We start from the raw sequence: 26,064 nt of genomic DNA, 5'->3' as shown, positions 1-26,064 counted from the left end.
GGGTAAGCGCTTCACGATAAACTTCGCAATTATTAACAGCGGGGCATTTAATTATGCAGCGCGGAAATACGCTTTCGTTGGTGAATGACAAACTGACGCTCAGGTGGGGGAAGGAGGTCACCGTCGATAGTGATACAGAAGGAGGCTACGCGCGAAGTTACGATCGTGTCGATCGTCGTCGTCGTTAGCGAACCTGAAACTTTCACGCCGTTTGTCAAAACGGTCCCGCAACCGCTTCCTCCCTCCTCCTTCCTCGTCGTCTTTTTCTCCATTCCCGGCACGGATACGCGTGTGCGCATACATATACATACATGCATACGTGCGTGCGAACGTTTCGCGAGTGCGGCATTTGCAATGCAAAACTCGCCGGCACGAAGGTCATTAATTATGCACTCCGGGCGACGGCGGTTCGCAACAATAGAGTCGCCGGGGCGCGCACTCCGGTGTGCATGATCATCGGCCTGAGTAGATTTTCCTCTGCAATATTTTCGCAACGAATGATCCGTCGCTGTTCGAGTTCCTTTCGCAGCGAGAAACGTGAACGGTCTCTTTCAAATGCGGATTAAGAAAAATGCTGAACCGCTGGATTATTGTTTCATTATTTGCGACTTTTAGTGCGTCTCTTTCTCTTTCTGTGAACGCAAGAATGCATAAAGTTAGTCGAGACAGATACAAAGAGTTCGATGCGAACATTCCCACAGAATTACGATGCAGATACACTGTATGCGGATATTTCGAAGTAATTGAAGTCGTAAGACGGTAAGACTGATGTCTACCTCTCGCCCACGTAATATCATATAATATATTAATTAATTTGTAGGCGTACATATGGAATTATAATTTTCTAATTATAGAGTAATTATATATTACCAAGGAAATATGAAATATGCTGATATTTTTAGTCCGACGGGCCTCAAAATAAACTCGGTCTCGCAAAGTTGAGCAGTAATAGAGAGCTTTACCCTCATTTCGGTAATATAATTATAATTTTACAGGTCGCATACTCAAAACAAATACTTCTTTCGTATCTCAAAGGATCTCGATGTATACTGCATGTCTTAAATTTCCATCTCTGATATTTCCATCTTTTCTCTGCATTCCGAGCATTCGTCACCCACGCAATCGACACACTCCGAGCGAGAAATGAGTGGGTATCGCGAATTCGTATCGTAACGTAAACGCGAATCATGGACTGTGCGATGCAACGCAACGCAACGCAACGCAACGTAACGCAACACACATCCACGATCGTCTTCCTTCAGGAACGACGGCCGTATTCCGGGTTGCACTCGGAGAATTTCGTCACGTTTCCTCGCCTCGCCGTTAGCGTTCGCTCGCCGTGAATTTGCCCGTCGGCGTACCCACGCCTTCTAATCCCGTGGCGGAGTTAATTACCGCGTTGTCCACGTACCGTGTCCGCGCGTGTGTGTACGTGTCTGTGAGAAACACCCGGCTCTTCCTCCCCGAACGCGCGTCGTACGCGCGCATAAATATCGCGCTCGTCTTTTTCTCTTTCTTACATGCGCGTGCATACTTATAAGCGTGTGTGCGTTCGCCCGTTCACGTGTGTCACGCACACGTGCACGCGACCGACCAGTATCTCTCTCTTTCTTTTTCTGTCTTGCTCCCTGGCAGTACAGTTATCCGTAATATACGTGAAAGCAAGTCGCGCGTTCTCTCGCGTAAGCGGGTCACACACGGCATCCGTATATATGTACACGGGTATGTACGGTGCCACGTACCATATGCACCGCGGCTTAATGCATATATGTATGCGCTCGCGAGAGAGAGAGGGAGAGGAAGAGAGCATACATGCACACGATGGCGTAATACGCGGTGAACATACAACCGCATATGGAGCTCGAGAGAGTCCGTAACGGACGGCGTTAGGCGGATTAGTCCCTAGTTACGACCGCGTACGAGCCTCACGCACGGATACACACGCGTGCAGTGTGTGGGCTCTAATCTCGTTTGATCGCGTGTGTTACACCGTGGAAGGGGAGGCGCTCTTCTCTCTCGCGCGCGGTACGGCGGGGGTCGGGTGTAAATTGGGCGACCCGTTAGATATATCCGCTCGACGGCGGCGCGGCGTGTTTCCTCCGCGGTCGGCGACACCGTCCGCGCGCGGCACCGCGACGCGCAACGCGATCGCGGCGAAGGTCGCGTTGCGCGCGGAGGTCGTCGAGGCCGATATACCTTTGACCGCCGCGATTTACACGCGTGCGATGACATTAAAATTCGCGTGATTACCCGGGCTTCGTAAACTGAGTAAAGTAAGCGAAGAAAACGGAGCAGAGGAAGGACTGAATTGATCAATTGATTTGACATAATATAATAGCATACAGATTTCACATGGTGCATAATGTACATGTTAGGTACAACTCAAAGCGAAAGGGGCACACATTATTTTTAAATACTATTCTTAGAATTTAAAAAGGAAGACTGTGGCAGATGCAGGTAGAAGATTTCTATTTTTCCAAAAATAACGGTGAAAAAGAAGAAAAGGAAAGATGACAATGCAGAAGAGGAAATAAAAGGACGAGCCGAAGAAATATCAGATAAAGAATGTCGAACTAAACGATTGCACGTCATCATAATCGTGCTGTCGTCTTTGTACATCGATAACGTTTATACCTTGAGTCAGCGTTGTCGTAATAACGCACGTGCTTGCATTTATTATTATCGCATATATTATTACCGAGCCTGATTATCTTCTCGGAGATCTCGGGGAGATGAAAGGCGTACTTAATAAATCGAAATCGACTTGTCTAGATTGAGGAGTGAAGGGCCCCTCGAGCCGGTACACAAGAGCAGGCCGTACTAAACCTTGATTACGCCATCTCGCGCGTTTCAACGGGTTGCGTAACGAGCTCTCCGGCTCTCTCTCTCTCTCCGGATCTTTTTCTTATCGCTTCCCGCGGGTGAGTCAAGGTTTTCGGGCCGGCTCGCGGAGCGCCATGTGCCGGCTGGAAATTAATGACACGGTCAGTTTCGTCGAACGCAATCCGGCGCTTTATAATTACACCGCTGCTTCGCGGACCTTGGACAGGTTCCCCCGTCGTCGCAAGAAAGGACGGGAGACGTTTGGTAGATCGATACCTCAATCACGTCGATGTTAATCCTGTGCTCGGCATCTTGCAATGTCCGGCATCCTTCGCGAGATCTTTACGATCGTTCCTCACGTGACATAAGCCTGTACTTTCGACTAGTCATCATAATTTCATAAATCTTCTTTCGCGGAAGTATATAAATCTCTTTTACGTAATACAACTGTAAATGTTTGGCCAGAATTACAACGCGATCCTTTGTCCGTGGCGCGTATAGTGTAAAAGGTACAAGCGCACTTGTACACGTTTTGCAACGATGAAACATGCCGCGGTGGGAAATTCAGAGACGTATTCATTAGCGTTACAGCGAGCCGCCGTCTTTCGCTAATTTCTCGCGATATACGACAGTTAGCCGACTGTAGCAGTTAACGTCGCCGTAATTGTGCGATATACGCGTCTCGAGACCGCGCGAGGTCATCAGGTACGCGGGATGAATTTTCTTTGACGCCGCGTATCCGCAACTGTGCGCAAAGGCTCATACAATAATCGTTTCTGTGTGCCATTGTGCCGGGGCTGAATAGAGACGCACAATAGAAATTCAAAGATCCCGTTAGGCCGCGTTAGGCATCCGGCATTGAATGGGTAGCACGGCGTATGCCCGACGTGTGTACATGACGCCACGATGGTTGATTATTGTACACTGGTTTATTTACTGGTCATCTGGTATTCTATATTTTTTGCAATTTTTTCGGACAAAGTCGCGTGAATTATTCCCAATCATCTGTGATCCGAATACATAAAATATTTCGTGCGATAAGCGTTGAACTCGATCTCTTTCCTCTTCGTTACACAGAAAACGGAGGGCTAAATAATTCTTCCCGGCGTAGAAATTAAATATTTGATTTAGGAAAGACGATCGGGGTGATGTAGTATCAAGTTTTTGCTGAACAAGTTGGCCTTTAGATTTATCGCTCGAAACTTGGACGGAAAGCTTACGAAGCACCGTTTGCGCTTGTACTAGTGGAGACGATAGCGCGGAATCGCGACGGTGATACAACAATCCGAGGTGTGTGTAATCGACGTTCCTCGTGTTGCATATCCAATCGCATAAGAAGCCATCAGGCTTCCTCGACAGTGTCGTCAGCGAATTTAGCCTCTTATAAACTGCTTGGCGCAGCTCCTTTCGAGTACGGCGCAGTATTGCGTATGTCGAATATTCGCGTTATATTATTTTCAACACAAAAGAAACAAATATCGATAGTAATAATGTATATGACGGTACATTTCCAGTTTTGGCATGAAATTGCGTTCCAAGTAGTAATCGCGCGTTGAGCATAAAAGCAGAATATATAAGATTTGAAAAAATTATTATTAAATGTAAAATTCCGCCCAATGATCGAAAATATCAATATTTATTTATTCTGTGTAAACGCATCGGTTGATTTACGTATTAAAGTATTATTTTCAATTGTTACGCGAAACAGATTTAAAAGTATTAATAAGGGGAGAAGGTAAGAGTGAAAGGCACACGGAGCAAAAATATACGGAATTAAGAACAACTGGATTATCGTATTACTTTTAAGTCTCGCGAAAGTCTAAAATTAAGAATTTTATATGTATTTAACACGAAGCCTTCACGTCTTTGTATAAGATTTGTTAAGTGTTAACCCTAGAACGCATGTATCATTTTTTTGACCTTCTAACGCATGACTGGGGGCAATATCGACCCCACGCTTTATTTGATCGTAAAACCGGTCCTGCAGAAATAAAGGGCCTTTAAACCTACATGAATTTCTTCGTTTTTTAATAACGAAGAGAATGGTATGCGGTAAATTTAATTTTACTCAAGTTTAGTTAGTGAAAAATCCATTTAAAGACCGAAAAACGCAGAAAATCAGCAAAAACCTCTTTTTTTAAACAAAAATTTGTATCTTTTTTTGTAATCAACCGATTTTAAAATTTCAAACGGGGTTTTAAAGAGGACACATTAGACTATTAGAAAAAAATTGTCATCGCTATGTTCTGTTCAAAAAGTATATTTATTTGGGACTATAAAGATGAAGAAATTCGCAAAGTTGAAATACGGAAAAAGTCGATGAAAAAACCATAAAAAATTGTATTTTAAGTATTATTTCATTTTTATTTGATACAAAATAGTAAAAAATATGAAAAAAATGAAACATTATATCGCCCAGCCATTTTCTGCGAAATGTCAATCTTCTTAGGCAACGGGATTTTTACCGACTAAATTGTGTGATATTTCGTCTTAAATAATATTTATGACTATTTATGCTCAGATTACGTAATAATACATGAAATATATTGATTCTAGCAAAAAAATAAAATTAGCTTACCGTGACGAAACTCAAACGGCAACTCACGACTGGGGTCGATATCGACCCCACGCCCGCTTTGCGACTGTGCTACTTCACTGCTAGTGAACAACTAACGCTGCGTCCGACATAACCCTACTTTTAGAGAGTTGAAATGAATTATGGTTCAGGTCCTGAGTCAATAATGTCACTCGCTAGCTCAGGAGCGTAGTTCAAAGTTCGCCTGGGGTCGAAATCGACCCCTCTCATGCGTTCTAGGGTTAAATATATCGTAGAAACTCTTAAATTGCACCTAGTCCGAAGTTTTTAATATTTTTCATTTAATTGTGCCTGAAGGAGAGAGATATTTTCCTCTTTCAGTAATAAGAGTGTCTCGAGGATATTCATGACAGGAAAATATGCATTTGTCGATACGTGAACGAGTTTAAGACGTCGTCTTTTTTTAACATTCGTCACGTCGTCCAAACGTGTAATTATGGTCGTATCTCACGACTGATTTGTTCGATGGTACTCGAGCCGTAACTTCATCCTCGAGCGATCCTTTTCGTTCGATCGAGGGCGAGTGTACAGGTGAAAGGCACAGGTTTTTTCTCCTCTTTTTTTTGTCTTTGTCGTATCGACGCCGAGCGTTTGCGCGGTCGTAAAAATAAACCGAATGGTCTTCATCGTTTCGTCTTCTTCCTTATCAAAGACTTATCTTGCCGTTATCTGTTTACGATGGCGGCGTAATATTCTCGCGCCGTCTATAACGCGATAAGATAGCGCTCCTCGCTTCAGGCGTTCCTCACGTTCGCGAAACTCACCGCGAATTCGCTACCGCGTTTCAATTTCGCGTGCTTAACGAGCGTCTCCTTTTACGCGGCGCCCGCGCGATTTCGCGCGATTCTTGCAAAATATAATACGACACCGTCGAAATCGTACCGGCTCTGATTTCCGCCGAGTGTTCGCCGAAGGTCGCGTCTCCGTTCGTGCATTTCGCATTATTACCTCGACTGGTATTATTGCTGTTTCCGTGAAAAGCCGGCGCTATCGTCTCCGTGCCATTTACGTGGAAATAGCGATCGGAATAATTTCGCTCGGCGCGGCGGCGGCGCACCCGCGAAATGCGCTCAAGGAAAGCGAGATCTCGGTCGCGGGGCTCTTTCTCAAACCGCGTTTGCACACGTATAGCTGTGAATTATTTATACGTTTATTCATCTCTCGACACGCGCGCACGCTCGCGCTTGTGATTTATCATCTCTCGCATATATTACGTCAAAGAAATTTTTTTTAATGCCACGTAACGGAATTTTGAATCAGTGTAAATCAGTATAAATCATTGCGTGACGAAATCCGCTCGCTTCCGCCTGTTTCTTTTTCCCCGCTCAGTTGCACAATCGTCATTGCTCCGGTATCCACAGAGTGTCAGAGGTCACGGATTCCAGATAACGAGTTATCGGCGAATGATTTAAATGAAGTTCTCACGTGTCGCGAAACCCCGCGAGCGACGTATATCGCTGATCGCTGATCGCTGAATTCTCGCCGGTGTTTATTCTGGGCGAAACGAAAGCGATTTACCTCGAAATGCTTCAGAACGACTCGTATTTCCACGAAGGAACAGGTTTATCCGCGTATCGATCTGACAGTCGCATAGCGCTGACAAATCAATGACGATAACGCTTTATCGTTGCTGCGATCGATAAGGTGCGCGGGAATGCTTATTGTGCCTTCGATTATTGCTCGCGACGTTCGATGACTGATTAGCGATTGATGAAAGTTGTTTCTACAATGAGACGCGTTCCTTATCTGCTTCGATATAAATAAATTCGTGGAATTTTGAGTAAAGAAAAAAAAACAAGTTGAAAGGTCTTTAGTTTGAGCAGTGAAAATAATCGATGTTTTTTCTACGGCTTACGCAAAGAAATTTACAGGCGACAAAAGTGGAATTGACAAGAAGGTAGTCATATATTTTTCTTAGAAAGAAGGTCCCGTTCTTGCTATTGTTTCTTTAGGGAAAATCTAGAATTTTGTTCCGTCCATCATTTTCATGGTCGGTAACAGATGGACAATAGATCTATATTATCTCACAAGTCATTCACGTTACCTATGCTATATTGCGTAATAAATAACGAAGATATCACGCGATATAATATCGCGAAAAGGAAAAGAGGAGACGTATTATGATTGCCTTTGTGCATCGGATATTTCAAATGGTTCTTTGCTTCTTACAAAAGCAATCCTCAATTGTCTTTCGATTCCTGTGAATATTCTTCCCTTAGCGTTTGACGTTGCGGGAAATAAAAGCAAAAGAGAAAAGTTCTTGTGCGAACAAAAGTTATTACGAAAAGCGTACTTTAGAAATATACTTATTTCGAGTTAAAATCGAAGTGTTACATTTCGCGTCCGGGAGCGACACGAATCGATTTTCCCTCGGGACCCACTTACGCGGTAACGAGCAACTTAAGATCCCCAATCTACTAATATCAACAGTTTTCGCGATCGCTTCAAGGACAAGCGCAGCTCGTAAAAGCTGGATAATCAGCGTCGCGGCAGTGCCCGGTGCCGTTATAATCGTTAATCCCGTACCGTTTGACGGATGTCCTTGGCGGGAAAAACTGTACTTCGGGCTCGGCGACCCGTAATTACTTCGGGAACGCGTTTGAAGTATGATCACGTATATCCTACGCGCAATTTCCGATACACGCGACACCCTCCGCGCGCGATCCGCGGGTCCCGCTCCGCGAGCGCGATATACACGCGATTGTTGTTGTGTCGATCGTGTTACGAGACGATCTAAACTTTCCTTGGATATGACTCAGCCAGCCTGTGCCTATCTGGGCAAACCATTTCCTCTCTGTAATAACACACGCGATGAAGGTGCGCGCGATAAGCGAGGTAATCGGAGCGATAGCACGTATAGGAAGGTAGTAAGAAATTTATGACGTTGTTTTAGACGTTGAGAGAATCTAGCGGAAAGGATACGTAACAATTCTTGTTGCGTATACTCATTTCGAACGATATATCAATCGCTTTATTATTTGTTTTTAACGATTCATTCACATATCGATGACTCACTTATTTGTATACCGTTATAAATAAAAATTTGACCTTGATACTTATAATATTACAATGTACATGCGATATTAGAATGATGATATTTAGAAATTACCACATTACTTTTCACAAAAGGTAAAACTTGTTATATCTATTTTAATATCTAAACTTATTTTAACGCAACGCGCAATGTAAGAGCTTTTCGTATATACGATGGATGTGAATATAAATCCGGGATGGTGATTAGAAAGTTTTCAGTAGTGTATTCCGCGTACGGATGAACGCGAGTGTCCTGTGAAACCAACTTACGAATCGCCGTGGTGATTTCTATTCTGGATTACATTACCATTCGCACCGTGAACGTGACTTCGCCCGTTGTCCCTCCCGCAGCCGGCGGGCGGCGATTGCTAAATCTCTCCGCTCCTTCCTCTCTGGTTGATATATTTCCCTTGTAACTAGACGAGAGGCGGCGGGAATCTCCTCGCGGGCGGTAAACGGCGCGTATCCGACACTCGACGGTGCGAACGAGACGGTGAAAAAGCCGCGCGCGCGCGTCTCGCATGAGAAGTTAATCGGCGCGGGTTGAGAGTTCAGCGCAGGAGAGGAGAAAGTCAACGAACCAATAGCGCGAGCGGCACTTGATTGACTCTGAATGGCACGTCGCTTTTATTACGTGCAATCGGTCATAATCCGTCTCCGTTCCACCCGCTCTCGCGCCGCCATTCACCGGCTCGCCGGCTCTCTCGCACGCACACTTCTCGCACTCGCAGTCGTCGTCCTACATCGCGGCGCGACCCGCATACCCGGTGGCGTGCTCAAGTATAATACCGAAGCCGCCGCACGTCGCGCGATTATTCGCGAGTGTTTGAAGCCACCGGATAACGAGACAAGTGAAATTGTATATCCCTGTCCGTTCGGGCCGAACGACCGGATTGTCATTCGATAAGCGCGCGCGAGCGTCCGCTTGGCGAACAGCGGGGGAATGCGGGAATGGAATATTTATGGAGTGTCGCAACAGAGGCGACGTAACGTTTCGCATGCGGAGTTGCGTGATTATAATTCATCCGCGCGCGCCGATGACAAGGAATGTAAACAGCTTCTATTATGCCCGAGTGCAAAGCTCCGTGCGTGTGCTTCTCTTTTTTTTCTTCTCTTTTATAGATAAGCGCCTGTATAAGCGGCTTGTAGATAAGCGGCGTGTATACGTGTGTGATGTAACGCGGCGGCGGGTTTGGTATGACACGGTACGCGCGCGGTTAGATGTGGCATGGCGTGACGTTACGTTTGCCGAGCACTTTTAACGAGGACTCCTGCCGGCGCTCTTGTGTGCCACATCGCCCTCGTTACACCTTCTTTTTGTTAAGGACGCGACGCGTCGAGCATAAAACGCGCGACGACGACGACGACGCGAAGCGATGACGCGAGCGTCGAGGTAAACAGAATGTGGGTTGACATTTACTTCGCGTCTCTCGATTAGCATAGTAAACCTTGTTCTCGCGAGCCTATAATTAGATTCGCGGCTTCGCGAAGAGCTCCCTGCTCCCGGCCTCATAAAATTTTACCCTCTTGCAAGGACGCGCGACGTCGACGTCTTTCTTCCTACGAGGAGCCTTGACACGGCCTTGATCCTACCTCACCTTGAGGAAAAGAAATACGCGATACCTATATGCTGTATTTTAAAGGAAAAATAGTAGGTCGAAGCATTTTTATCAAAGTAGGTCACCAATAATGAAAACTGTAGAAACTGTTTGCAAATCAATATGGGAGTCTCTTTTGAATCGGAGAATCTTTTCAAAGTGAAGTTACCTCTTTTTATTATTTATTTTGTAATCGAAGGATAAGTTTCTTTAAATTCTTTTGCGAATAAATTTTAAGAATTTTGCCGGATATCTTTCTATTCGAGAGTGAAGTACCGCACTTGGAATAATTCGCTTTATTTGCAATCAGAAAGGTGAAGGTTTGACGAATTATCAACTCTCTTGCAGAGAAATTTTAACACGCTACGCGAATTCGGGTGGTATTGCTTCGCAACTTCCGCTGACTGACGTATTTACCCGTGATTTCAAATCCCGGGGAAAACAGGAAAACAATATTTACCGTCCTTCTTTGCCTCGTTACTTGCCGGTTACTTGATTACATTAATTTACAACCTTCCAGTCGCTCCAGAAACGAGTTCCCCGACGAGGAGTTTAATCGACGAGCGTCGGCAACCGGCGGAAGCTGTTTGTTTGATCCTCCCGGGGAAATTACTTAGTTACACGTCGAAGTTCGTCCGACAACTTCGCGAGGAGTTATTTTCGAGGCCTCTTACGGCGCCGCGTCGCCGGTGGCATTAACGAAGTCAGTCGGTCCGGACGCGCAATCTCGCGCGAAGCTAATCACACGAATCCTCGCGCCTCTTTCTCACGGCAATACCCTGGACGTCATCGCTCCAGTTCACTTTTCTCGGACGATCTGTCGTAGACATCTCGTGTTTTTCGCCCAAAATCTCTCAAGTAACTCGAAACCTGTCGCGAAGTCAGCATTCGTATTTCACAAATGAATTAGCCGTTCGCCATGTGGCACTCGCATATCGAGTTAGGGAATAAAAAATTGAATTTCTCACCGTTACTCGAGCAGTCACTCCCTTCTATCGCGACACTGATTTAACGGTAGTGTGAACACTCGGTCTTGATCGCGCGCGCGCGACGTTACGACACGCATGAGAAGTTTTATACTCCGCAGATTAAGCGACCCGATGACACACGCGGAAAGTCCCCGGCAAGATATATGCAAGTTATTCGTGTTTTTTGTTAGTGCACCACGTATCTCCGTATGTTAATGAAAAACACTTTCGCTGACGAGGATTTTGGAGCAATCACGCGAACGGTACGTGTTATCTCGGGAGAGTTTGCGCCAGTGCGTGATAAACCACTCGGACGGGCTCGTCCGATGCGCGAGTTACTGCGAATCGCGATCGGATCGGCTGTAAAAACGGTATTTGTGTCGGTAATCATTTTTTCCCTCCCGCGTCGCACGCCTCTGCCTCGTGGAACGTAATGGACAATAATTATTGCACACGCGCGTGACACCGTCTGTGTTTGCTCGTATTTGCCTGACAATTGAATGACGTGCCGTCTGGACTGCGGTATTTGCATAACAACAGAATGTAACGATAAACATTGACTTTGGAACATGTGCGAAGGACGCCGCGAAAGGCACAGTGCATAAACGTAAATTTATATATTAAGTGTTCTTTTTGTAAACATTGTGTGAATCATCGTATTTTAAGTTCTTACCGAAGATCTCTCTCGCAGCTATGCTAATTGTGCGCGTTCCAATCCTCCTTAAAATAAATTACAGATCAAATGGCACTGATATGCACATGTATGTATATACTCGTATGATGAAAATAGATCGCGCAAATATTGGTTTACATTTGCGATATAAAAGGAAGTCATAATCGTAAAATGGTAACCCTTTAATCTACGTTATAAATTTTTGAATAGCTGACTTTTTTTTAAAGAAGATTGATAAAAGTATTGTTGACAGTCGGAGAAATAATACTATCAATCTCGATCAAGCTTCTTGCGCAATGCCTTTCCAATTTTCGGAAATCGATCTTGTAGGTCACGTAGATCATCGCCGTATCATTGAGATAAAATGCGAGATATGAAGAAAGCATTTGTCACAAACAGTATCTCTGATGAATCGTTAAGCGATAAGCGATGAAAACGATTGGCAGTATTGATTGAAGTAGGTGTCTTATGTCCCGCAGAGGAACATGCAGTCGTCGATAGGATGGCCCGCTTTCATGCAAGTACAGCAGTCGAGGACGCACGGGACGTTGACGGGTCACCCCGTCTCTAGCCACCATCATCCCAGCGGTCCACCGGGCGGGTCCGCCGCCGCCGCAGCCGCCGTCGCGCATCCCGTTAGCATCGCGCAGCAGCAGGTGCAGCAGCGGGAGCGTGAGGAACAGGAACGGGAGGCGCGGGATCGCGAGCGGGAACGAGAAGTTCGCCACCAGCGGGACCACAGCATGGCGGCGGCTGAGAGGATGCACCAACGGCAGCACGAGGCTAGGGAGAGGGCCGAGGCCAGGGAAAGAGTCGCCTATTACGCGACCACGGCACCGTCGGCTCAACAGGTACGCGATCTCCGCGTGATATATTCGAGGGGAAGATCGAGCAGACTGTGGTCTTGATATCTCGGCGACGACGAATTTCGTTAAAAATATGCGAGAGATATAGAAGACTTATGCATGATATTATCATATCTCGATCCCTTCGATTTTAATTATTTTAGTAGAATTAGAAAGTTAAAATTGAACATTAATTTGCGACTAGTGATTACATCGCGATGGATCGTTTTATAAACGTAACACGGTGTTTTCAGGTTCGACCTTCGAGCGTGCCCGGGAAAGTCGAGTACCCGCCACCACCGGCGCACTCGCGGACGTCGAAATCGTCGTTACAGGTCTCCGCTCGAGATCGGCCAATAGTTGGGCCGACGCATTCACTACCGAAAGTCGAGCCGAGCCTGTTCAACTATTCGACGTATCAAGCGCAGCCACCCTGCACGACGTATTTGCATGACCTCAAGTTAAAAAACGACATGGGGCCGCACAAGTCGTTATCGAGCAAGAGCGAGCTGACCGGCGGCCTCGAGAGGGACCATCACGGCAGAGAGGTGCTGCAGAATCCACCATCCCTGCTGCCGGACCACAAGAGCTCGGTGATCGTGAAGAACGAAGGCAGGGAGCTGCCGAAGACTCCAGCGCCACAACAACACTCGTCCAGCCCGAAGATAATGCCTTATATGAACGTCCAGTCGGTAGCACCGCAGCACAAGTCGTCGGCGTACGAATACAGGAGCCCGACGCAGAGCCCGCATCATCTGCATCCCGCGCACTTGGACGGTCTACAGGCGGTGAAGAGCATGGCATCGTCCGCGAGTCACCACCGCGGCGGCAGTGGCAGCGGCGGAGCGACGACGACGCAATTGCCGAGTCCGCATGGCCATCCACCGCCGCCGGCGCAGCCCGAGCAGCGCCTGCACTCGCACAATCCCCGTCAGTCCCCGCATGCCCCGCCGCAGCATCCACATCAGCCGCCGCCACCTCCGCATCCATCGCCGCCTGAATCGCGCTATCTCAGCAGGCCGGAACCCGCGGGTCTGCCGTACGGCGCGGCCAAGTCCACGTATTCGTACTCGCATCCGCATCCGCCCACGGCCTCGCCGACGGCGGCGTCGCACTACGCCGCGCCGCCGCCGGCCGGCTCCAAGCCGAAAGTCAGCAGCCCGGCGCCGCCGCACATCTACGGCAAGCCTAACTCCGGCATTATGACCGGTACCCCGGTCTGCCGTGCCTCTGAAACGCCTGTCGCCGCGCCAATACCGCTGACCTCGAAGGCCGGTAGCTCGCCTTACCAGCAAGTGCCTCATCATCACGGGGCGCCACCGCCGCCGTTGCCGCCACCCGCGCACAGCCGGTCCGTCTACGACAGCCGCGGCTTCGCCGGCTCGTTGCCGGGCGCGAAACTGCCGCCGCCGACGTTGCACGGCTCGCCGCCCACGGCTGCCTCGGCGCCGCTTTCAAGGCCGATCGCTCATCCCGCTCATCCTGCTCATCCCGCGCATCTCAATACCAGCCCGCACCAGCAGCCCGGCCAGACGTTGCAGCACGCGCAGTCCCAGATCACCGCGGCCTTCCAGACGCAACCGCTTGACCTCGGAGTGGAGAGGTCAGGGTCGCCCAAGAGGAAAGCGCCGACACCGCTGTTGTGTGACAACGCCAGTGGCCAGCCGGTGTCGTTAGAAGTTTGTAAGAAGCGAAGAACCGAGGAACCGCAACCATTGTCCTTGCAGTCCGTCGGTCAACCCGTTCTTTCAAGGGTGAGCGAACCCAGTCCGCTTATCGCCTCGGCCGCAACGTCCATCACTACAGTTGTTAACACCGCGGCATTGTTAGCGCAGCCGAACAGTCAGGCGATGCAGGAGCAGCGTACGGTGACGGCAGCGAGCCCGGCCCCGGGAACCGCCAGCGGCGACGGCTCCGTACGACCCTCTAGCACCGGCAGCGTATGTTCGTTGAATCCGGCACCGGTGAGCGCGGCACCAAGCCCCGCGCCCATTCCCAGTCCGGCGCCGTCCACGGCACCCAGCCCGGTGCCCAGTGCGCCTGGCACGCCTGCCAAGACGAATCCCAGCAACGCCGACAGCGAGAAGTGCAACAGTCCGGCACCGAGACCACCCAGCAGTACCAGCTATCCAGTGCACAAACTGAAGAAGGCGTGGCTGCAGAGACATTCGAGGTGCGAGGACGGCACCGAGAACACCACCAGCATGGCCAGCAGCGTCACGTTACCGCTCAATATCTCCCGCGAGACCCCGTCGTCGAATAGCAAGGATCGCGACAGCAACAACGCGTCGTCAAATGCGAACAACAGCAACGCATCAACCACCTGTTTGCCCAGCGCGGTAAATTCGATCCACAATATCGGTAGCATGGCGGTGAACAGCATCAACAAGAGCAAAGTTACCGGCAAGAGCGGCCGAAAACCGGCGAACAAGGAGTCGCTGAACGGTCACGCCACTGACACCAGCAAGACCCCGCAGGAGGACTCGTCCAGCAGCGACCCGGAGAGGAAGTCGCCGCCCAAACGGAAGCCACCCAAGGTATCTATCTATACAGATCGCTTACGGTAGTCGTTGTTGTTGCTAAAAGTCACTATTTGCAATTTGGAGTGCGTATGCTGTGCTGGTAGTTTAGTACACGCTTACCTAGTTTGCTCGAAGACTATTTTCCCTCATTGAATAACATGTAATAATATGACTATCATAAATTTTATAAAAATATATAATAAGATATACGAAAGAGGTATAATCGTCGAATCTAATGATTATTAGATCTGATTTTTTTATTGATTAAAATGTTTTATCTTTATATAGAAATATCTGCAATTGTACATTTTTTAGATGTATAAGATAATTCTCTTTAATAATATGTTATCTAATAATTTTTATAACAGAATGTTACTTATTAAACTACTTAATATTTTCTTGATAATTGTAGGTAGTATATTTCAGATGATTGTTCCTGTTTTGTGTGATATATTTTTTATCTTATAGCGAGTGAATATGAATAAATTGAGAGCATTAAGTTTACTAAAAACTTTAGCATTAATCACTTGTCTAATTATACAGTCGGAATTGATGAAGTTTGTTATTTTGTATCGGTATCGTGCCTTCGGGCAATAAATTTCATAAGAGACCTGTAGAAATCATAGACGCATGAATATGGAGTAGTTTTATTTGCTATGCCGTAGTTTTTAATTTACAACTGTTATGGACGAAAAAAACTCTTGATCATCGTGAATATTTGCAGTTCGAAAAAAAGTTGTCATCTCGTGTTATGAAAGAAAAAAATCGAGCTATTCACTTTTTATTATCGTTATTATCGGAATGTCGCGATTAAATTTATGATTAAAGTCTTATCTGATATTAAAGCGGATATGTGCCTGAACATATTTTTATTTTAAAAATAAAATTTGTAATGTATTAATTTTTTCAATTTATTATTAATTAATATATTTTGCAACAGAAAGTACATACAATAGAATTTTCAATATTATTTATTATTTATTAATTAATATATTGACGTGATATCAGGGAGTAAAACCGAAGTATCGTTTCTAAAAATTAAAGTGGCGAAATATCGTCTTTCAGATATGTATTTTTTATTATATAAATCGTATGTTTGGACTTACGCTTTGATTCTGACGAAATGGGCTATTTCAAAATTGGAGCGTTGCTTTACTTCTCTTCCGTTTCCGAGTTGCACCGTTGCACGCGCAGTGAACCGAGTGCAAGGGCGCCATTTTCCTACGTCAGGCGTGCATGAATCACGGGAAACGTAACCGACGTAACGGACGCTCGCGCGAGTGTGTAACAAGTGTTCCTCTCGCGTATCGTTATAAACAATCAATTAGCCACTTATCGGGCGTTATTTGCACGACGGGCATCGCACGTTGGTCGCGACCGGCAGGATTCTCGCCATGGATAGATATTCCAGAGAGGTAAATACCATCGTTGCTCAGAATTTTCGTCGCGCTCGCTAACCTAACCTCCATTCGGCAAGGTGCTTCGGGATGCTCGCACAGTAGTTTCGATTTCACCGGGGAATTCCGCGATCGAGTCGAGTTCAGATTACAATAGATTGACATTCCGATGCCTCTCGAGCGGAATATCGAATTGTGCTCCGAAAAGAGTAATTATATCACTTGGAACGCGGTGCTCCACGCGCTCGGAAGAGGCATCGGAACAAAGAGATTATTCAGTAGCACGTTAAAAAAAGGAGTTTAGGCAAGATGGATCGATTTTTTATTTATGATTTGACTTAAAATCGCTTTGGAAGTTTGTAAACTTGTTCGGGAATAAAATCGAAATTGGAGTAAATATAGACTTGACGAGCAAGGGCCACGGCACATAGAAAAACTTGAGCAGTAATATTTTTCACAATAAATTCCTTACAGGCTACGTTCCGATATTCACTTCCAGTACTGAAAATCTATAATTTACGTCACATTTACTACATATTTCCAATGAATGGCAGTGAATAGCGGAACGCAGCCACGATAATTTAGATGCTTGCATCAAAGAGTTATCTATTTCGATTTAATTAGGGGAGGAGGGGTAGAGAATTTTAATGTTCAAACTGTGTTCGACAAAAAATACGACAAAAAATCGGCGTGCAGTTAGGTTGGAAATTTGCGTAGTTGGAAATATACAGAAAGTTTATTAGGCTAGCTCTCCGGTTGAGATCGTAAATGACTTTTTTCTGATTAGCAGTGAGACTAAAGGTCTATCCAGACAAACTTGCATAGGTGCATAACCATATGCATAAAGAAACGGATTGGTCTATTTCCTTATGCACATGCATATGGACCATTCAATTCTCTTATGCTTATGTTTATGCGTTATGCAAGTTTGTCTGGATTAACCTTTAAGCAGTAAGCAAACTGACCAATAGTTATCTCAAGTTTTCGAGGATACCTGACTGTGATTGGTCAATTTGCCTACCGCTAAAGTCTTACCGTTAAAAATTTTTTTTATGTGCCATGGCTTTAAGAGGTAGCGTGGATGTGATTGTGTGTGATAGAGCTGTCTAAATATCATTATGCGTGATTATCAACTTTTGGTTTAATTTAAATAGATCTCTAAACTTGATGTGTGCCAAAATGGTAGAGCGCTGAAGCAGTAGTGTGGCCAGTTTAGTAGCTTCGGCTGGTAGATGCGGCAAGAGCATGAACTTCCTGACTACTTAATAATCTGTGCCCTGTGGTAGGTAAAACGAAAGAAGGGCGCCGCACGAAGGCAACAAACGGCCGCGGAAGATCAGCGGAGGCGGAAGGAGGACAAGCAGGGCGGCGGAGCTGGCGTGGGCAGCGAGTCCAGCAACGAGAGCGAGGCGGGCTCCGCCAGCGACACCAGCGAACAGTTGAGCTCGATTCAGCCTGCGTCGAGAGTTCGACACACCACGGCCAATTCCAACAATTCCTCGGGAAACGGTTAGTTGACGTAGCTTCTTGTAAATGGACTTTCCGTCAGATGAACTAACTATTCACTTGCAGGGTAAGTGATCCGTGTTCCATGATCGTACGATTATTCCTCTTTCTCTCTAGAGATGTCGAGAGAATCAAGAGTGACTTGATGAAGCGACTTGACAAACAGTTTGAATCGCACTTGATTCGCGGGATTTAATTTCTGACTAAAGATAAGAAAGATTTCTAGAAACTCTTGGATCTTTGACGTTTTTTTTTCGAGTTTTTCGCCACATTTCAAATTTCATTAATTCGATCTCACGCACTTACCCTGTTCCCTGATTATATCATTACACCGAGAAGACGCACATACATTATATTTTTTAAGATATTACATACATGATGACAACATAAAACATTTGATAATACTGTGATACATTATTATTATGAGCTTTTTAACACTGAATGCATTTAGTAATAAAATTGCACGAAGATTAGAGTGATAACAGACTTGCTAACGAAGCGAGATACACGGTGTGTTATGCAGGAAATAACAAGGAACCTAGGAAACGTGGTAGGAGACCAAAGACTACGAAGAATAACGAAGTGGGAGGCGAGGACCAACAACCCCGTCAGAAGAAGGAACGCAGAGACGACAGTACGAGCGGCGGTAACAGCGGCCCGGGCGGAAGTGGCGGACGGGGTGATCCCTTTCGTAAGCCGCCGATATCGCAACTGAAGAAAACCGGCGAGAGTTGGCTGCAGGACGGCGCCTGTTTCGAGGTGGCTTCGAAGTTGGCTAAGTGCCGCGAATGTCGATGGACGCCGAACCAGCGCAATAAGAACCTTCCTCAGAATATCTTCTGCAGATTCTACGCGTTTCGCAGACTGCGTTATACCAAAAACGGACAATTGGCCATAGCGGGATTCAGTGATCCACACAAGGACGCGTCCGAGGTAAATTATGAAAATTATCAAGACGATCGACGCTCATGTTCGTCGTAATAATGTTACAGTTAAATTAACACAGTTAAATTGAGCCGAATAGTCTTACAATTTTAATTCGAGATGCATGCTCTCACATGAGAACTGTCGTTACAATGTTACAGGATGATCTTCGATTATGGTTACCGGGAAAAGATAGCCAAGAGACAACAGGAAAGGATGACAAATCCGAGAAAAATGAGAAGGACAAGGGAGATCGAGAGGACCTAGACTTAGAAACGGCTCATCGTTTGCTTCGGCAGGTTGGCGATCAATTCTGTGATCTTTTACATCAAGAGAAGGACGCTCTCCAAGAACATATGGCTGAAGGTAAAATTTTATTCGTTTTTATAACATATTTTTCGGAACTGACCTTCCACATTTTTCATATTAATCAACGCACACATAGCATACATATAATACAAATAAATAAAAATGTGTCGCACGTATTAATAAGACATAAGACTTTTATTAAAATTAATACCATCATCATATTAAACTACCTTTAATATACCTGATTTTTTATACATTATTTACACTGTTTCTCCCTTGTATATAATGCCCAAAAGATAGCATAGATGATATTTAATTCACTTTATCATTTTGCAAAATTATAACTTATTTAAATATCACGCTGCATGGTCGCTTGTGTCATTTTTTTTGTTCGCATGTTTTAACGCTTTGCGCATCGATTATGGTTACCTTTTGACAGCGAGTTCGGGGGTTGTAGACGGAACAGTAGCGTGGAAACGAGTGATCCAGGGTGTTCGAGAGATGTGCGACGTGTGCGAGACTACCTTGTTCAATTATCATTGGGCTTGTGGCAAATGCGGCTTCGTCGTGTGCATCGATTGTTATAAGGTAGGTTACATTAAATATATATGTATATATTTTTTTCTCAGTTAAATGTTGGGAATTACATGATGACAATAATTCAATTGATACAACGTGATATATCATTATAACACTTATCGAGCTTTTTAACACTGACAATTAATATAACAACTTGTAGTTGTTTTTTTCTTTTTTAAAGAAGACAGTTTATTAATAGAGATAATGTAAATATTTAGGGACGTAAAAATGGGACGGTCAAAATCTGGGGCGAAAGTGGAAAGGACAGGGATGACTTTTCGTGGCTTCTGTGCACGAATAGGCAAGTGCACGAACCGGAACGACTCATGCTCACACAGATCATCGCCGGCGACAGTCTTCTCCGACTGGGCCAGCGTCTGCACGAATGTCGCGCTGAATGGGGAATTCCGCAACACTGTGCTTGCTCTCTCATAGCCACATCGCAACCGAATGAGATCCTTCGAAATCTGATCAAGGGCGACTCCGTACCCGTACTCAATGGAAACGTGAAGCAGGAGATAAAAGAGGAGAAGAAGATAAACGAGTCTAATGGCGCATCGGAGAGCAAGACCAACGGCGAGGATAAAAACAGTCTGACTTGGCTGGCAACTGTGGCGCTAGAGAATCAGCCCGACAAGAATCAGGCGCTGCAGAATCAAGCCGATAGCGGACAAGAATCCAGCTCGGATTCGGATGATGCTGATAATTTCTCAACGTTGCGGGAGTTGCTCATAAGGCCGTCGCACAAGTCAAATGGTAGCGGCGGATCCAGATCGAATTCGCCTACGAACAATTCGGGCGGCGGCGTGAACAATGCCACACAGAACAACGTCGCCAAGTCCGGTAAGAAGTCGAAGATGGACACGCTCGACGAGGTAATATCCAGCGTGATTGAACACAGCGTGAAAAAGGAAAAGGATAGCGGCCTTGTTGATGACGAAAAGCCACGGGAATTGAAACACTTTGTGCGACGCTACAAGTGGATGCAGCGCGGTCGCGAGCCGTTACCGATCAGGATTATGACGGGGACGGAAAGCCAGAGTCTTTATCCGGACGTGCCGCACTCCTGGCTCTGCGACGGCAAGCTGCTGAGGTTAAGCGACCCGAATAATCCGAACAACTACAGAATATTCCAGGATCAGTGGAAACGGGGGCAGCCGGTGATCGTGTCGGACGTCGCTAAGGCGTTGGACATGAATCTCTGGCATCCTGACTCGTTTGCCCGCGATTTCGGCGACGAGAAGAACGATCTCGTTAACTGCATGACCGGCAATCTAGTGCCGAATCAGCCGATGCGCAAGTTCTGGGAGGGATTCGAGTACTATTCCAAGCGACTCAAGGACGAGCGAGGAAATCCCATGCTGCTGAAATTGAAGGATTGGCCGCCCGGTGAAGATTTTGCCGAGCTACTGCCGTCGAGATTCACGGATCTGATGAAGGTTCTTCCATTGTCCGAATACACACATAGAAATGGCAGGCTGAATCTGGCGAGTCGTCTGCCTAATTGCTTTGTGAGACCGGATCTGGGTCCAAAGATGTATAACGCTTACGGTTCCGCTCTTTATTCCAACAAAGGCACGACTAATCTTCATCTTGATATCTCGGACGCCGTGAACGTTATGGTATATGTAGGAATGCCAAAGGATGTTAATAACGAGGAAAGTCTCAAAGGTACGTATTTCTGGTATGTCTAATCTGACAGTCTTTACGGGATTGCATCCGTTTGCGTTGCTAACATTCTTGTCAAAGTATTAACTAGCTCTTCGAAAATTAATGATTGAAACATTTACAGCTAGGACAGAGGCGATGAGAGCGATAGACGAAGCAGGCTGTGATATTCTGACGCGTCGACGCGCTCGCGATGAGAAGGAGAAACCTGGTGCTCTGTGGCACATTTACGCAGCGCGTGACGCGGACAAAATTCGAGATCTTTTGAATGCCGTTGCCTTAGAACGCGGAGCTCGTTTGGAGCCTCACCACGATCCTATACACGACCAGAGTTGTTATTTGGATGGACCATTGCGGGAACGATTGTATCGAGAATATGGTGTTGAAGGGTAAGCGTCGCTTTTTACAACACATTCTCTCAAATAATTCTCTAAATAATTTGTTGGAAGACAGAGAACGTCGCTTGTAATAATTTTATTAAAACACTGTTTAATACAATGTTTGCTTATCTTATCGCAGGTACGCCATCGTTCAGTGTCTAGGCGATGCAGTATTTGTGCCAGCTGGCGCGCCACATCAGGTCCGTAATCTTCAAAATTGTATAAAGGTGGCCGAGGACTTTGTGTCGCCGGAGAACGTTTCGCATTGCTTCCACCTGACCCAGGAATTCCGTGCATTGTCCGACACTCATACCAATCACGAGGACAAGCTTCAGATCAAGAACATCATTTATCATGCCGTGAAGGACTCTTTGACCGTTCTAGCTAATGTTAAGGAGGAGACTCTCGCCAAGCTCGCCAAGGCTAACAATGAGACGAAAATGAAGGAGGAGACTTAGCCCTAGGTCCTCCCTGTGCGGTTGTAAGACCGATTGATAATTTCCTTGATTGGGTCTCGTCGTCCATGCGAGATGAATCACAGTCAGCGCTCCCGGACACAGCGAGACTGGCGTAACCGGAAGAATCTGCAGAAAACCACCCTTGCCGCAAAAAGATTGGTGGCAAAAAGAAGGTGCGAAGATTTGTTGTGATATTTGTGAAGAGTTAATGATTTTAATCGGAGGATTTGATTTGCGATATTGGCTGAGCCAATGAACATTAGTTGTACGTTGTTTCATTCGATTTTCCTTATATACAATTCTTTTCTGCTCTCCCGTTTTTCCCCGAGAAAAGATGCCCGCGGACATGAAGTCCGACGAGCTCTATTACGAGTGAAAAGAAAATCGTAACTCGGATCGCGCATAGGTAAAATGCCGCGTCCATTACTATTGTGATACCAGAAGGACTTTGGATCGTATACATTATTTGTAATTAATTATATCGTGCCTGTATCCAATACATACATTCATATGTACACATACACAAAACACACGCGTACATACACACGTACACTTGTCTATATTATATAAATGTAGATAATTGAAATATTATGTAATAATTTTTGCTAGCAACTACCAGAGATGATGAAGGAGAGAAAGGGGGGGGGTCATCTAGAAGTACCTTTGTGCAATTAGGTGTGACTATAAGTTATTATAGCTGGATCAGCGATAACTGTGGATCCATTTAATCGTCTGCTCTGATGATCTGGTGCTTTTCGGTATTTCATCAAAACCCCGGCTAGAGGATAGCCGATACGTATTCGCGTTCATGTCTTCTATGTTTCACGCGACAAGGGCGTAAAGAATAAAACACTGCCTAACTAATCGGTTCGACGACAATGGAAGAAACAGACCTTCTCGCATTTTTTTCCCCTTTCATTCAAGTAGACATTTCGTATTGTTCGTAGAACGACGTTCTCGTAGAGATGCTTTGTGTTTCTGTGGCGACGTATGTATCGGTTATGTGAGCGACGGGGTGCTACAAGTTTTTGTATGTCACTTCGAGTGTAAGGCATCAGAACAAAAAAAAAGTACGAGAGAAAAACAACTTGTCCGATATTAACTTTTTCCAAGATGTGACGGCGGATGTGAAATACCATTGAATTGAACAGTTTCATTGTTGTCGTAACCCAGTGACACTACCCGGCGTGTAACGGACGGGAGATACTAATAAGATGAACATGTTATTTTTGTCAAAGCGTATACAAACCGTCTATGTCGGACGATAAAACGAAAAGACAGCGACAATGTAATTGTAAACGAGATGCTGAGACACGCTAAATGAATAAAAAATTATTTACAGTAACATTTTGAAGGAAAAAAAATGGGGAAGGACGAAAAAAAGGGACGACTTTCGAAGTGCCAATGTTGAATTACGTGGGACGTTAAGTAATGCGTGCGTTGTATTGTATTCGTGTATGCGTAGGTAGAAAAGAGAATGAACGAAAAAAAAAGGGAACTAATTAGTCACGCAGAATTCGCAGAGATGACAGGGCCGAGTTCCTATCATTTCGTGACAGGTCGTGCGAACGACGAGGCTCTCCGCTATTCGCACTGTCACTGACGATTCGAAAACTGCTGTCGCTTCCGTTTCTTTTTCCGCCTTTTCGCTGAAATTCGCTTGACGGACGTTTCACGAGCGAGTGAATATGTACATGAGAACTTTTCGATATCCGTGTTCATATTTGTAGCATGCCACATTTGCAGGACGCAGCAGTTCTCGAATCGAACACAACGTCGTTAACGCGCCATTTTCGCGGCGGCCGAATCGTCAGCTAATCACGGACGAATAATCTCGACACAGATATGTAAAGAAAAAGAAAAGAGCGAAGAGAAAAAGGAGAATAAAGAAAAAAAAAGATCATTGGCATCCTGGAATCCGCAATTTCTTTGATCTCAACATTCGTCTAGCATACAACGACTTGATTAATATTTAACGAGTAAATTTTTAAACTATCTTAGTGTTGATAGGTAATGATTGTGGGAACTATATAAGCTGCAAACAAGCAAAAAGTACTAACTCCACAACGGCGGTGTTGTATAAAGTTCTAGGAAGACGTATTTCTGTGTATTATTGCTGCAAAACGAGACGCTATTGTTTGTCCTCTTGCTACGTGTATGTACATACATTTATATACATCCGTATATGTATACAGATATAAATACGAAGGCGGGGGGGGAAGAGTGTTTAGGACTCGTAACGATAGGCAGGTAAAAACGCAAAACCTTTTACGAAACACGAGAAGGTACACCTTACACGCGTAGGTAGATAGTTTATTATACCATTATTATAATTATTACATATTATCATTATTACGTTTAATTATTACGGAAAATACGATATTTAAATGTTGCTGAATATGAGAACACGACAAACGTGAACGCGCGCGAGTGTAAATGGCTAAAAAGGGAGAAGAAGAGAAGGTGGAAAAAAATATCCGAAGAGTTAACGCGTAGATAAACCGGGAAGCGAGCAAGGGAAAGAACGATAGAGAGAATGTGCGTGGATGAAAGAGAGAGCAAAGGGTGTAACTGATCGTGTGTGCGTGTGAGTGGTGGCGATCCAGTGAAAATGCGACGGAATGAGAGAACGAGGGGCCGTGTATTGGGGGCGGAGTGGAATGGACGGTATCTAAAACAATGTACAGACCTTCGACCTTCCGCAAGATGTGTGTATATCCACCCCCCCAGGAGAAAGAGAGAGAGAGAGAGAAAAAAAAAAAGAGTTCCGCTCTACCCACCCCTTTCCTCCCCCTGCGTCCCCTCTTGCAACCACCGGCCGCCCCCAGTCATAGCAGTTATGAACCGCGGGCCGGCAGGTCTGAGTATAATTTTTTGTACTGTGTAAATGTAAGAACCATACGTTTGAATAAGAAAAAAAATGTTTATATTACGAAACGCCGGCATTTGGATCATTTGCGTCTCTCACCCTCCCAAGACGGACACGGGGGTCGTTTGCAAGAATGACTTTTCTCCCCATCGAGGTCATCATTTGAAATTTAAATGGCTCCGGAAATTAAAGCTCCGAGATTTTGCGTTGAGATAGGGCGTTAAGAAGTCAAAGTCTACTCTGATAAAGTAGGAGTCTGTTATCTGTTCTCAAAGTTTCCATTCGCTCATGTTTTTTTTTTTTTTTTTAATCTGATTACGACCGCTTTCGACGCGTAGGAATAATTTTGGATTTTTCCGTTCAACAAAAATGTGTATTTTTTTCACGTACTGATTGTCGACGAACACTTTTTTTGTTTGAGGAAATAATTGTTTTATAATTGTCAACGCGATAAGTGCGTTTGATTTCGTTGAACAGAAATGGAATTAATTTAATTTTGCATTAAATTTGCAACATAACAATATTACATCATTGCAATCGAGTGAGAAACGGGCGTCTTGTCAGAATCTTCCTGCGGAGAGGGATTGGCGATTTATCAACAAGTGAAGACATCAAACAACTTGAAATTTATTATAATAATTTTATATTATAATTTTATCTCATATTACAGTTATTATCACTTAACGAAGAAAAAAAATGCGCATAACTAAGAAATCTTTATTTTCAAATATTTCTCAATTTCTCTTTCAAATTTCTTTACTAATCGTGATAACGCGTATCACGTGACGCTTTCGTATTTCTTCATTCTTATCTTACGAACGTCACGATCGGCTGACGCAAAATATTCGCATATATAAAAATTGTCACGAATTAAAAATAATCTTATCATTTAATTTACGAATCCATCGGGTTATTA

The 26,064-nt window shown here is 45.2% G+C and overlaps 1 protein-coding gene and 1 non-coding gene across 4 annotated transcripts in view; both read left to right on the top strand.

Moving 5' to 3' along the window:
- The window catches only part of LOC112465069 (probable JmjC domain-containing histone demethylation protein 2C), a 286,220-nt gene extending 261,004 nt beyond the window's left edge, over nucleotides 1-25,216 (top strand). The window contains exons 10-18 of one of the 3 annotated variants that reach the window (XM_025032457.1): nucleotides 12,171-12,542; nucleotides 12,791-15,073; nucleotides 17,742-17,964; nucleotides 18,485-18,894; nucleotides 19,047-19,251; nucleotides 19,634-19,782; nucleotides 19,992-21,444; nucleotides 21,566-21,830; nucleotides 21,961-25,216. In XM_025032457.1, the coding sequence (XP_024888225.1) occupies nucleotides 12,171-12,542; nucleotides 12,791-15,073; nucleotides 17,742-17,964; nucleotides 18,485-18,894; nucleotides 19,047-19,251; nucleotides 19,634-19,782; nucleotides 19,992-21,444; nucleotides 21,566-21,830; nucleotides 21,961-22,279 (5,679 nt within the window). In that variant the 3' untranslated portion in view covers nucleotides 22,280-25,216. Of the gene's footprint in view, nucleotides 1-12,152; nucleotides 12,543-12,790; nucleotides 15,074-17,741; nucleotides 17,965-18,484; nucleotides 18,895-19,046; nucleotides 19,252-19,633; nucleotides 19,783-19,991; nucleotides 21,445-21,565; nucleotides 21,831-21,960 lie in introns of all 3 variants that reach the window. The other 2 variants (XM_025032450.1, XM_025032444.1) reach the window with 2 other exon arrangements.
- Nucleotides 18,331-18,407, top strand: LOC112465419. The gene has a single exon (XR_003042014.1). It is a non-coding gene; the product is annotated as a small nucleolar RNA SNORD36 (small nucleolar RNA).
- Nucleotides 25,217-26,064: the final 848 nt, after the last annotated feature.

Source organism: Temnothorax curvispinosus, unplaced genomic scaffold, assembly GCF_003070985.1.
Source record: "Temnothorax curvispinosus isolate PA1 unplaced genomic scaffold, ASM307098v1 QBEX01001498.1, whole genome shotgun sequence".
Taxonomy (NCBI): domain Eukaryota; kingdom Metazoa; phylum Arthropoda; class Insecta; order Hymenoptera; family Formicidae; genus Temnothorax; species Temnothorax curvispinosus.
Note: the sequence above shows the minus strand (reverse complement) of the source record. Positions and strands in the feature narration are given on the sequence as shown.